General features: G+C 33.1%; 1 protein-coding gene and 1 long non-coding RNA gene across 2 annotated transcripts; both read left to right on the forward strand.

The window, feature by feature from the left end:
- Positions 1-502: 502 nt before the first annotated feature.
- Positions 503-4569, forward strand: LOC121222154 (uncharacterized). The gene is made up of 4 exons (XR_005919178.1): positions 503-857; positions 2857-2977; positions 3723-4270; positions 4356-4569. It is a non-coding gene; the product is annotated as an uncharacterized lncRNA (long non-coding RNA).
- Positions 4570-7494: 2925 nt separating this feature from the next.
- LOC107914466 (probable pectinesterase/pectinesterase inhibitor 51) lies at positions 7495-9930 on the forward strand. Its single transcript, XM_016843388.2, has 2 exons — positions 7495-8774; positions 9061-9930. Exons 1-2 carry the CDS (start codon positions 7751-7753, stop codon positions 9744-9746), a joined length of 1710 nt encoding a protein of 569 aa, XP_016698877.2. The 5' UTR covers positions 7495-7750; the 3' UTR covers positions 9747-9930.
- The last annotated feature ends 3643 nt before the right edge of the window (positions 9931-13573 follow it).

Raw genomic sequence — 13573 nt, forward strand, 5'->3', positions numbered from 1 at the left:
ATGATCCTCATCTTCTTTATGCAGGTCGCCTTCACATGGAATCAGTGCTTCCTTTTCATCATCCAGATTGAGATTAGCGATATCCGCTTCCATCTATACCTAGATCCTTGTAGAGATTCGCTGAATCAAATTTGGCTTTGAAATCAATACAATCGAAGTGAAAATTTTTGAAGACCAGAAGAAAAATGAAAAGAAACTAATGAACGGCGTGCTATGAAACCTTCGCAGACAAAAGAACTAAGTTTTTATACTCATATTTCAAACTGGATTGAACTTGAACAAAATATAAAATATATAATGTTAACTTGCGAGATTAATAGAAGGAATGCAATGGTCGTTGGATGATGGCTCACCTCTGAGTTGGGTGGAGAGCCACTGGAAATGGAGTTGGTCTTTGGTTGAAGAGTTTTAAGAGGAATTTTTTTATATAGAATGAGATTTAGGGCCCGTTCTCCTATGCTTAACTGATAGGCTTTTAGATGAAAAAGCACTTTTCCATCAAAAGCAATAAAGAACCCATTTAATTTGGAACTAAAATTTTAACTTATTGTAAGTGCTTCTCAGCAGATGAAAAGTAGAAAAATTTAGCTTTTCCAGCTAAAATGAACTTTTGGGTTGTTCTTTTACATTTTTAGCCACAGCACACATTTGTTCTTCTCTGCTGGTTCTTCTCTGCTGCTGCTGGTGTTCCCGACGGCTACCATTTTTCCTCTAAATTTTGTTCTCTGCTAGTTCTCTGTTGGTTCTCTGCTGGTGTTGGTGTTCCTCTGCTTGCTAGTTCTTTGTTCCTTTACTGGTGCTTGTTCTTTGTTCCTCTTCTCCACTTCTCAAAAGCGTTCCTCTTCTCCCCACCACCGGTGAGTTTATCTTTTTTTTCGTCTGGGTAACTCCATTTTTTTCACATTTCTTTTACTGCTGTGATGTCTTGGGAAATTCTGAATATTTTTTATTTTTTCCTTATTTATGAGGTTATTGAGAAAAATATAGACATTGAAGGAAAAAAAGAGAGAAACCAATTGATTTTTATATTATTCTAAATTGATTTATTAATAATTTGATTCGGTTTGAGTACTCTTTGGTTCTAGACTACTGAATTTCTGCTTTCATTGATGTGATTGTTGCTCCTCAACTTTATTCCACCATTGAATTGCAGCTTCAAATATAGAACCTTTCTAGGTTCAACCGTAGGTTTTCACTTAAAATAAACTTCTACCATGACTTTCAATCCTAATATTCTTCAGCGTGTACCTTCCTATGAAAATTATCCACTTTTGATCTTCACTCATCGACCACTCAATTCTAGGGCTCTTCCAATTCATCTCTTGCAAAATCTATGAAGACAAGGGTTATAAGTGGAACCTCCATTCGTGCCCATTTGAATATCCACGTCATTTTGTTGTCACAAAGCTTGTATTATCTACAACAATTCTTCAGTCTACACCTCATCTTGAACACTGGGCATCTAATCATAGCTTTAAAAACTATTTCTAACATAAGCTTTGATGCCTATTTGATGGAAATTAAGAAAATATGATGAATCGACAAGGATTATATATTATCTTTATTAAAACTCTATTAATGATAATAAATTTATTACGAAAAATTATATTAATACTCTAGTAAAATATTTATACGAAAAAACTCCATTTACTATGCAATGGACAGTTGTTCCATGTTTTTGAGCAAGAAGTTTTGCCCAAAATATTTATACGAAAAACTCCATTTACTTAAGCAAAAGTTGCTTCTTTTATACCCATTAAAACATTACATTTTTAGATTTATTATTTTTTCTTTACTTCCATTTGACTTTTCATGTTTCTTTCTTTAATTTCATAAGGATTGCATTCCATATTAAGCTAATCAATAAGTTGTTTTATTTTTTCTGAGTGGGGTTTACATTACTGTGGTCTGTTTTATGATTTAATATTAATTTTATAAGTAATATTCAAATAAAATCCTTTTAATAATAATGATTCTAAAATTTAAACCTGATTAAATCAACCATACGGATAATTCAATGATGAAGTAGTTTAAAAAATATGTGCTAGAATTGATAGTGATAATCAACATCGGCAGCTTTTGGTATAAATATGGATGATGCTACGTATTGCTCACATCAACAGTCGGTTCTGTTGGTTATTTTAATATTATACCTATATATAACACTAATGTGTATATTCTGCTATTATTATTAATTAATGGTGGGAGAGTGTATCAAAATGGAGTCACCCATAATATTTTTTAAATAATTAATTGATACAAAAAATAGATGTTTCCCTTAAAATAAGGACATACATATCTTTTACTGTTATTTGTTCATGCATATAGTTAAAATTTTGATACATATGTAAACAAATATACTTATGTGAACATTTGATTTTCTTGATTGCTTTACTGGCTGAAACGAATCTGTTCGTATACACTATAGATAAGTACTTTGGCGGTTGAAGTTAGTGATGAAAAAGTGAAAGCAATGTGGGATAAGAGATTGACTGAAATATTTTGTGATATTTGTATTAAAGAGATATTGAAAGGCAATAGGCCTGGTACTCATTTCACAAAAGATGGATGGTTGAAAATAATGACCACCTTTGAGAAAGAAACAGGCAAGGATTTTTTACAAAGACAACTTAAAAATAGGTGGGATGCCCTAAAAAAAGAATGGAAAGCTTGGAAGAAACTTAAAGGCGAATATACTGGTCTAGGGTGAAATCCTATAAAAAGAACTGTTGATGCATCGGATGATTGGTGGGAGAGTAGGCTCCAAGTACATTAGTAATTCTGAATATTTTTTATTTTTCCTTATTTATGAGGTTATTGATAATTACTATTATTAAACTATCATTTTATATGTAGGTTGTGCCTGAAGCTAAAAAATTTAGAACATCGGGCATTGATCTTGAATTCGAAGCGAAGTTGGACCAAATGTTCATGGGGATAGTTGCAACAGGTGATAAAGCATGGGCACCTTCTTCAGGTACACTCCGTAGTGATTTTTTTCAGGATGTTAACAACGAAATACCTAAAGAGAATGAAGAAGAAAATATGAGAAATGATGTTCACATTTTAAATGATGTTCACATTTCAAATGATGTTCAAATTGATGGAAACAGTCAAAAAAGAAAAAACCCTAAGATATCAAGTTCACGTTTTAAAATTGGAAGAAAGAAATCCTCAAAGCAAATTGGAGGGGCTGCAAGATTGTCTAGTCAAATAGAAAAATTATGCAGTGCAGCTGACAATATGAGTCAAGCCACATCTAGTTTGACTCCTGTTATGGATCTATATGGTATTCCACAAGTAGTCAAAATGCTTGACAGCATGTCGGAAGAAGTTCCAGAAGTTAGTCCGCTATACTTTTTCGCACTTAAATTACTGCTCAATAAGGACAAGCGAATTATGTTTTTATCAATTAATCTCAAGATTAGAGCTGTGGCTTAAGATGGAAATGGAGGATAGTTGAAAATTTTCTGATCTTCTAGGGTTCAAAGATATCTATTATGTGACTAGCTGGCAATGCTAAACTAGTTTTATCAATAGTTATTTATGTTTGGTTTTTGGATATTGAATTTATGTTCTACTTATTTATGTGTAATCTAGTTTTATTAATAGTTGTTTATGTTTGGTCTTTAGATATTGAATTTATGTTCTACTTATTTTTATTAAATTAGTTTTATCAATAGTTGTTTATATATGATTTTACAACGTAAATTTATTCACAGGTGATGAGTATAGTTGACGATTACAGCGGTGATGAAAGTGATGAAGAACGAGGAAAAAAAAAGAGATTTTACAACGCGTAGAATGTTTTAACCGATTATTTGTTGTTGCATCTTCTTCCGTGCAATTATATTACGAGAAGTATATATTGAGGCAACCATGCATGGATTCAAAACAGTCAGGTGAGACATGGATCCGAGAGATCCTTGATGGTCACGAATCACGTTGTATGATTAATTTTAGGATGTCTAAAATGGTATTCACAAGTTTGTTGAGAGTTTTGGAGACAAGATACAACTTACAAACTTCAAGAAACATATCTTCTAGTGAAATGTTGAGAATTTTTTTATACATCTTGGGCACCGGAGCAAAAGTTTCCCTATGTCAAGAAAAATTTCAAAGGTCTGGATCAACAATAAGTCGACACTTTGCAATTGTGCTTGAGAAAGTTTCAAGGATGACCACTGATCTAATTGCACCTGAAGATCTTTTTTTTAGCTCAATACCCGAACAAATACGTAAAGATTCTAGATATATGCCGCATTTTAAGGTTAAAATTTAATTTTATATTATTATAGTTTGATATATTTGGTCAACTAAAAATATGCACGAGAGTAATATGATTATTTGTTCAGGATTGCATAGGTGCAATTGATGGTACTCATATTGCGGTCATTCTTCCACCAAATGAACAAATTCCCTATATTGGAAGAAAAGGTATCCCGACTCAAAATATTATGGCAATATGTGATTTTAATATGTGTTTCACATTTGTCATGGCTGGATGGGAAGGATCGGCACATGACACTAGAATATTTCTTGATACAATTCGGGATCCAAAATACAAATTTCCACACCCACCAAATGGTTAGATATTTTATTTATATGTGATTTTTTAAATAATAAAGTATAAGTTCTTTAATTGATAATTTTTATAAAAAAATTCTTACTTGTAGGAAAATATTATCTTGTTGATTCTAGATATCCTCAAATGAAAGGTTATCTTGGACCATATAAAGGTCAGCGATATCATTTACCTGACTTTCGTAGAGGTAGACCGATATCTGGTAAAGAAGATATATTCAATCATTCACATTCATCATTACGTAGTGTGATTGAACGAACTTTTGGTGTTTTGAAAAATAAAAATGGGCCATTTTAAGGGATATGCCAAGTTATAGTTTTGAAAAGCAAACGATGATCGTTGTTGCTACAATGACGATACACAATTTTATCCGAAAACAAGTCGGTCGAAATGATATAGATTTTATGGAATACGAAGATATTAACTGGGCATATGAGAATAATATTGATTCAGAAAATGCGCATGGTCGAGAAAGTGATGATGATGACGACGACGACGATGATAGTGATGATGACGGTGAATCAAACAATTTTAGTGGTTTTGAAATGGAATTAACAAGAGATGCTATAGCTTCTAGTTTAATTAATTCACTTTAAATTGTAAATGCTATTGTAAAATTTTTAGTATTTATATATGATATATAAATATCATCCCCTTTTTAAAACTTCAATCCAAATATATGTAATATTTTAATTTGTTAGGTTTATGTTTTCTATGTTATGTTAATATCTAATATGAGTTATATATTCAAATACATTTTAAAATAAAATAATACAAATGTGTTAAAAGTATTAATTAAAAATAAAAAATAATTTTTATAATAATACAATTGTGTCAATATCTAATTACAAATATTTAATTATTATATTTAAATATTTAAATATAGTTTATATATTCTAATTAAATTTAATAAATAATTAATATTAATTACTTAGAAATATTTAAAATTAATATTATATATTAAAATATTAACAATAAGTTATAATAAATTATTTTTTTATATTTTTGCTAAAATATCATAATATTAACTAATTTGAACATTATTTAAATACATATTTGTTACTTTATAATATCATGTCTAAAATGGACATTTTATTCTTCAAAAGTATTTTTTGACAGAAATACCAAACACTCAAAATTTTCAAAAGCACTTCTCAAAAGTACTTTTCCACAGCACATTTTAAAAGCAATGAAAAACTGGCCCTTAGCATTCTTCAGCTATGTTGTGGGCTTTTATACGGGGAGACAAGATTGCTTACGTGTTTAGGGACTACTGACAATGAGATTATATCCGATTCTCTTACAGTAATAATGATGTGACGTCTTATGATAGTTAAATAATCAATGACTCTGAATCTCCATGTGCATGTATGCTTAGTAGAGGAATGATGCGACATGAGGTTCATTAGATTCAAATTCATTGATGATAAAATGTGAAAGGTTCACTAGACACGTAATTCGTCAATTTATATAAGTTTGCGGGACACATGCAACATCAGTAGGAGTATGGGGCATAGATATAACAAATAATATTATAAATAGACACAACCCAAATCTCATGGCACCTTTACTTGAATAATAACTATTCATATAGTCATTTCATTTCTTAGGTAATTCTAGGTGATGTGAGGACCAACTTTTTAACAACTCGCTGACAAACGATAACATCTAGTAATGTGTTAAATATTCAAATTTTAATTTAATATTTAAAGTTATATATAAAATTTTAATTTTTTTTTATTTTTATAAATTACTAACAATATGATTAATGTAATATTATTTTATGTTTGATGTTGCATATATAAACACAAATAAAAATTTAATATGAAAACAAATAGCTGTATTTTTGTACTTGTGTATAATTAAATCAAAATTAATGTTCATGTATCAAATTTCACATTAAACTAAAATTTGTGTATAATTTTGATATTTATCCCTAAAAATATAAAAAAAATTTGTATTTTTCATATCCGTTTTATGGTCCATGTTTGGAATTCGTAACTGCCCCTCCTAACAGTATCATCTCCAAAGTTTAAATCTGTATCTTTTCTTTGAAAGTACAATATGTCTTACTATTACACCCGAATAAAAATAAAAATATTTACTTCTTCTTTTTATAATAATAATAATAATATCATGTTATTAGAAGGCAATCCATTTAACATTTCTATTGTCAAATATAGCCTATTAATGAGAGATATATTGGCTCTTGATCCGGTGAGATATATTGGTTAATTTGTTCTTGTAGCATAAATTCTCTATTTAATCAAAGGCTACTAGTATATAATCAAATCAATCAGAAGTAATCAATTAACATAGTTTAATTAATTTAATTTTTAAATGAAATTCAAATAAAAATAAAATTTATTTATTAGATGACACATGATGAAATTTTAAAAGTGTATTCAAATATAAGAAATCAATTATTTGGGCCAATGCATCATTTATGTATAATTTTTTTACAATACTTGTTCATGTTGAATATATATTTTTTAAAATTATATTTAATATATATTTGTTAGTATAATAATTTATTTGGTTCTTTAATTTTAGAAAATAATTATTTTAATATTTTATTATATCACCTCAAATTGAATAAAAAATTTAACGTCTATTAATTTTATTGACATGACATCCATGTAGTAATTTGCATTAGCAATTAATTAATTTTTTAAAATTTAAAAAAAATAATTAATTACTTAGATGATATTCACGTGACAATCCACGTATATATCACGTTAATAAAATTAATATATATTAGTTTTTACCTCAAATTTTAAACTTAAAAAAATAAAAAAAATTAAACAAAAAAGTTAAAATAATATTTTAAATATTATGGTATGATATTACCCAACAAACCCGTTAACCGCTGTAAAAGGAGACAAAATTAGAGACAGAAGCAGGAAAAAGAGACATATACTTAATTCCCTTCTCTCCACTTCCCTAAATTTCCCCCAAAAACTAAAATCGACCAATCAGTGGTGTGCTGACAGTGAAGAACAAGTAAATGGATTGGCCGCACACCTCCTTCTTCCTCCCTTTCCATGGGGGAAAATTCCAAAATCAAACATGCCCCCCGTGACTCTTTCTTCTCGTGAATTCACCAAAACCCCTCCACCATCTCTTGGATTTATAAATACCCCCATTCCCACCCACTATTAAACCATGCCCTCATCTCCACCACAACCACCCCACCCAAATCATAATATACCTTCCAAAAACCCGCTCCGGAAACCCGCTTGTCGCCTTCTGCTCATCTCAATGTCTGCTTTTCTTCTCCTTTCTCTTCTTTCTCTCGCTCTTTTCTTCACCCTCTCTTCTTCCCATCGCCACCATCTCCAACAACACCCACCTCAAAATACTTCTCAAATCCGCCTCGCCTGCCACTCCACTCGTTTTCCTCAACCTTGTGAATCCTCTCTAACACTCCCTCCCAACCCCACTTCCCTCCAAATCATCCTCTCCGCCATTTCTGTCTCTTCCCACAACCTCAAAACCGGACAATCCATGGTGAAATCCATCCTCGAATCCTCCAAAGGCAACCTTAACCGCACCAACGCCGCTTCCATCTGTGATGAAATCCTTTCCAACTCTGATTACCGCATCAACTCGACCGTCGACGCGTTATCACGTGGCAAGATCAAGGACGCACGTGCATGGATGAGCGCCGCCCTTTGCTACCAATACGATTGCTGGGGCGCCCTCAAGTACGCAAATGACACCCAATTGGTCAACCAAACCATGGCGTTCTTGGACTCTTTGACGCAGCACACCAGCAACGCGTTAAGCATGATGGCCGCTTACGATAATTACGGGGACAACATCAATTCGTGGGCCCCACCCAAAACGGAACGGGACGGGTTCTACGAGAAAGGGTCGGGCGGAACGGAACTGGTGTTCGACGGGGGTTTCCCGACGGGATTAAAGTCGGACGTAACGGTGTGCAAAGACGGGAGCGGAGGGTGTTACAAGACGGTGCAAGAGGCGGTGAACGCGGCGCCGGATAATGCAGAAGCGGGGCGACGGTTCGTGATAGAGATAAAGGAAGGGGTGTACGAGGAAACGGTGAGGGTTCCGTTGGCGAAGAAAAATGTGGTGTTCTTGGGGGAGGGGAGGGGTAAAACCGTTATTACAGGTTCTCTAAATGTGGGGCAGCCTGGAATGACCACTTACGAGTCTGCGACAGTCGGTGAGTAACCCCACCCTCTTATTTTAACTTTTTTCGATAAAACATCAGAATTCGGTGATTCGTCTGTGCGGACACGGTGGAAGGAATTCCGAATTTGGGGTTTGCTAGATATCATTTTTTATATATGTTTTAGGATCTTTATTAGACCGGAGAGATGACTTCAACTTTTTGTAATTTACTTGGAAATGCCTCTTAAATTCAACGTAGACTTTGAAAGATCAGTCAAATTTTCCAAATCCATAGCTTTTATTTGTTTTGAGTTTCTCATCATCCTAACGTGTAACAGGAGTACTTGGGGATGGATTTATGGCCAGCGGCCTCACCATCAAGAACACAGCAGGCCCCGATGCTCACCAAGCAGTAGCCTTCCGATCAGATAGCGATCTCTCTGTCATCGAGAACTGTGAATTCATAGGAAATCAAGATACACTTTATGCTCACTCGCTCCGCCAATTCTACAACAAGTGCCAGATTCAGGGGAACGTGGATTTCATCTTCGGAAACTCAGCTGCTGTATTCCAAGAATGTGAAATATTGGTTGTTCCACGGCAGTTAAATCCCCAAAAAGGTGAGACCAATGCCATCACAGCTCATGGCAGAACCGATCCTGCTCAATCAACTGGTCACATTTTCCATAACTGCTCCCTCAATGGCACGGATGACTACATGAAATACTACTATAGCAACCCTAAAGTGCACAAGAACTTTTTGGGAAGGCCATGGAAGGAATATTCAAGGACGGTTTACATAAACTGTGTGATGGGAGATCTTATTTCTCCGCAGGGATGGTTGCCATGGAGTGGTGACTTCGCATTGAAAACACTTTTCTACGGAGAATATCAGAATTCAGGACCGGGTTCAAACATGTCAGCAAGAGTTCCATGGAGTACTCCAATTCCTGGACAGAATGTATATACTTACTCTGTCCAAAATTTCATTCAAGGAGATCAGTGGATTCCAACAAAAGCTTGATCCCCCCCCCCCCAATTATTACCTACAATACAATCTTCTTGATTGCTATGTCAAAGAAATAACAAGTCTAATGCTTTGAAAATCATCATATTCAATAGTTACCAAAACTGTTAGGCAGGAGGGTTCATGATGGAATTGCCGTATTATTATACCTTGTATCACACACAGGACAGATTTTGCTTTACCCCATTTCCCTCTTTCTCTCTCATTGCAAATGAAATATCAAAAGGTGTTGAATGTTAATTTTTAAATATAGGAAACATGGAAATTGGAAGAAATCTCTTAAAAGCAGAGACTAATGAAATTAAGGTTAGGTTGAACAATTGTTGAAGAGTCAATAATATGAATTGGTTGAACAATACAGAGTGGGGGGAAAGCAAATGGAGTGATGGAGAAAGGGTAATAATGGAGAGGAAGCATGATACATTGACATCGCCCAAACTGTTTTTGTTGACTTAATTAATAGAAAGGGGGATTAAGGCAGTCACCCCCTTTGCTATTTCCACTCATCTACCCTAATCCGATTTGCATCAGGCTTTTAATGAATAGTACGGTGTTGGATCTTGTTCCTTACTAGGTATTTAAAGTCCATTTAGTTGTGCTTTTGACAAATGTTTTTTATTTTAAAATAGTGCTAAATAAGTATTATTTGCTTGAAAATGGAAAAGTTAAAAAATTTAATTTTTTTTAGCCAAAAGCACTTTTGACGTTTAATTTACTTTTTTATCCTCTATTTTTCTTTTCCCAAAACACACCATATTCTCCCAATTCTTCTTCAACCAAAAACAGTTTAAGCTCTGATGGAAATGATCTCAGACCCTGTAAACCAAACCCAGAAAGAACCTTACCATGGTAAGATTAACGTATATAAACTCAGTCCAGAACTATCATTTCCGTCTCCATCTCTAACCAGTATTCTTTGATTTCTAAGGGGTTCTTTTTCACTCATATTTTTCTTCGTAAATAATCAACACTAACAAACTTAAGAGGAAAATATCGAAATTTGGATATGGACTCATGAACGCCATTGAACGCTTCTTGGTCGGAGAAGACGCTAGTGAATAATGGTGTTGATAGTGGGAAGAGGCGGTAGGGCTTCTTTGTTTTAGAGAAGAAAATTGAAAAGATGACAGATATTTGATAAGGAATAAAGAATATTATAGGGCAACAATGATATAGGTTGAAAAAAATTGAGTTGCCTTGTAAATTTGATATGGAATAAAGAATATTATAGAAAAACGGATGGAGGTGGTTGACCAAAGGTTAATGCACGCCTCCTATTGCCTGCTTTTAAACTTATTATTTGGTGTACTGAACTATAGTCATGATATATGTAATACAAAAATCATGAGGGTAACAAATATACTTGATATCTATAAAAGTGGATGTTTTTTGTTATCTCAGAATAGGATGAACCATCCCTATTTTTTATTTTTTTCAACTATTCACATCCCTAATCATTTTAAGTTATGGCATTATAGCCCATTAAAACTAAGGGCCTAGCCTAATGCCAGCTGACCTCAGTGCTTTATGATTCAGTGAATGGCCACTACATGAATCCAAATATTTAAGCTTAAGAAACTTGGGGTATGGCATTTCCAGAAATAGAATGTTTCGTATTCTACTTCAACTTCAACTGCACTAATCTTCTCCATGGAAGTATGGTTGGGTGGTTGCCTGATAATGAGATCCAGGCAAGTGGAAAGGCCATTAAAACAACACCTTCTTAATTATATTATCTCTTTACACTATTTCTTCTTTCTTTGTGTTTATTGGGTACATGATTAGGGTGCTCCATCGGACTATCACGATATTCAGAGTTGAGTAAAATTCGATTCGGTTAAAAGAAATTAATTTCGAGTTAATCGAATCGAGTTGTTCGAGTAATTTAAATTTTGAGTTCAAGTCGAGTTGAATTTTACAATTCGAATAACTCGAATAATTCAAATAACAGATTGGTGTAAATACTCCTTTGGTCCCTGTTAATTTTGAAAATGAGCAAATTGGTCTCTCTCAACAAAAATTACAAAATAAATTCAAAATAAATTTTAAAATTCAAAAAATTATATTTTTAAAAAATTATGAAAAAAAAACTCTAAAGAATATATAAAGAAAGTTAAAATTTTAAATTTTTTCTAAAATAATAATTTTGGGACCTAAATAAGTTATTTAATAATTCAAGTTTATCGTACTAAACTATCTTCTTTTTCTTTCTTTCTTTCTTTCTTTTTTTGATTTGAAAAAGTTTTCAAATATATATGGTTTCAAATTTAAGTGCTCTAACATGGAACTAGATATACTGTAACAAGATTTTAATTTGACATGTTTAATTTTTTAATTTAACTCGAATGATTTCACTCGACTCGACTCCATCAGAAAAAAAAATTCAATTTGAGTTAGGATGATAAAGTAGGACTCGTCAACTCAATTAACTTGAAAATTTTCCTCTTAATTCGACTAGATTCGAACAAACACTCACCCATAAGGATATGCCCTATTTACATTAACAAAGTTAAGTTATCAGGATTATGGTTGTTTGTATAAGTGTCAACAAGAGAGAAGACAAGAAGGTGCAGGTGGTGGTGCAAGAAGGATCGGTTCGCCTAAATAGGCGGAAAGCCAAAGAAAGGAGGTAAGATGAGGAGGCTAAGAGTGCTGAGTGTTAGGTGTGCTTGAGGTTGCTGAAAATGCTAAAGATTCAATTTATTTTTCATTGTGGTACAAGGTACTTATAGAGGAGGAGGTCTCGTTTTCGTTGTCCCCAAGTCTGATACTACTCTGGCATTCCCTTAGCTAAGGTAGTTTGAAGGTAGGCGAGCACCTATCAAAAGCAAGTGGCTTGGAGGATAAGGCGTCTGGGTGGTGGGTCACCCTGTAGATGAAGATAATTTACAAGCCAATGGCAAAGTGCCACGTGTCAAGTCAAAATTACTGTGGGTAAAGCCAAAGTTACCATGGGCAAAAATCATGACATCATATCTATGTCATAAATGTTTTTCTCTAATTAATTTAAATTAATTAAGAGATAAATATTAAAATTTTATATTACCATTAATTAAAAATAATGTAATTAAGTGATAATATTAAATGATTATTTTATCTCTAATTAATTAAATTAATAAAAGATAAGTAATAAAAGAGTTTAAGTTCTCGTAAAAGAATCAAATGAAGCAGTTAAAATCTACTAGAACTCTATTTTATTTTAGTAATTGACACAATAAAAAAGGATCACCCCAAGCCATTCTACACATCACAAGTTCAATAAGCCTAGAAGATCTTTCTAGAAATATTTGAAAAACTTGAAAAACTTGAAAAAATTTTAAAAAATGCCACATAAGTCGCCTTCTGATCTAGTTCAACCATGGAGAGGGAGACAAAACCCATTTATGAAGAAACCCGCCTTTTGATCCAAACCTTTGAAGAAAAGAGGTTCAAACCCGTTTCAATAACAAGCCAGCAGGACCCTTGAAGCAATCGACATTCATCCAAGATTAAGTTAGACGACCCTTAGATCAAAACTCAAACCGAAGAGAGGAATCAAAGGAGATTTTCTTTGCGTTCGAGAATTTTTCAAAGATTGTAACTTTTCTTTTGAAATTATCAATAAATTTGACTCCAAATTTTCAAGTCAACTTTCTACTCGAAATTTGTGTGTACAAAATTTTGGCACGCCCAGTGGGACCATCTTTGCCTTTCATCTCTTCTCTCAAAAAGTCAAAGTTCAAAGTTACGACAGCCTTGAAGAATATCTTCATCAGCAAGCTCTCGCACTAGCTAATCCTGTAGCCTGTTTGGCTTCATTATCAAACATTAATGTTCTTGCCCAT

The sequence above is a fragment of the Gossypium hirsutum genome, chromosome D10 (genome assembly GCF_007990345.1).
Source record: "Gossypium hirsutum isolate 1008001.06 chromosome D10, Gossypium_hirsutum_v2.1, whole genome shotgun sequence".
Taxonomy (NCBI): Eukaryota; Viridiplantae; Streptophyta; class Magnoliopsida; order Malvales; family Malvaceae; genus Gossypium; species Gossypium hirsutum.

Excerpts from the sequence above, each read along its gene's own strand:
- LOC107914466 (XM_016843388.2), top strand. The coding sequence starts at position 7,751 with ATGCCCTCATCTCCACCACAACCACCCCACCCAAATCATAATATACCT. Across the intron at positions 8,775-9,060 it reads TTACGAGTCTGCGACAGTCG|GAGTACTTGGGGATGGATTT; the intron begins GTGAGTAACCCC and ends AACGTGTAACAG.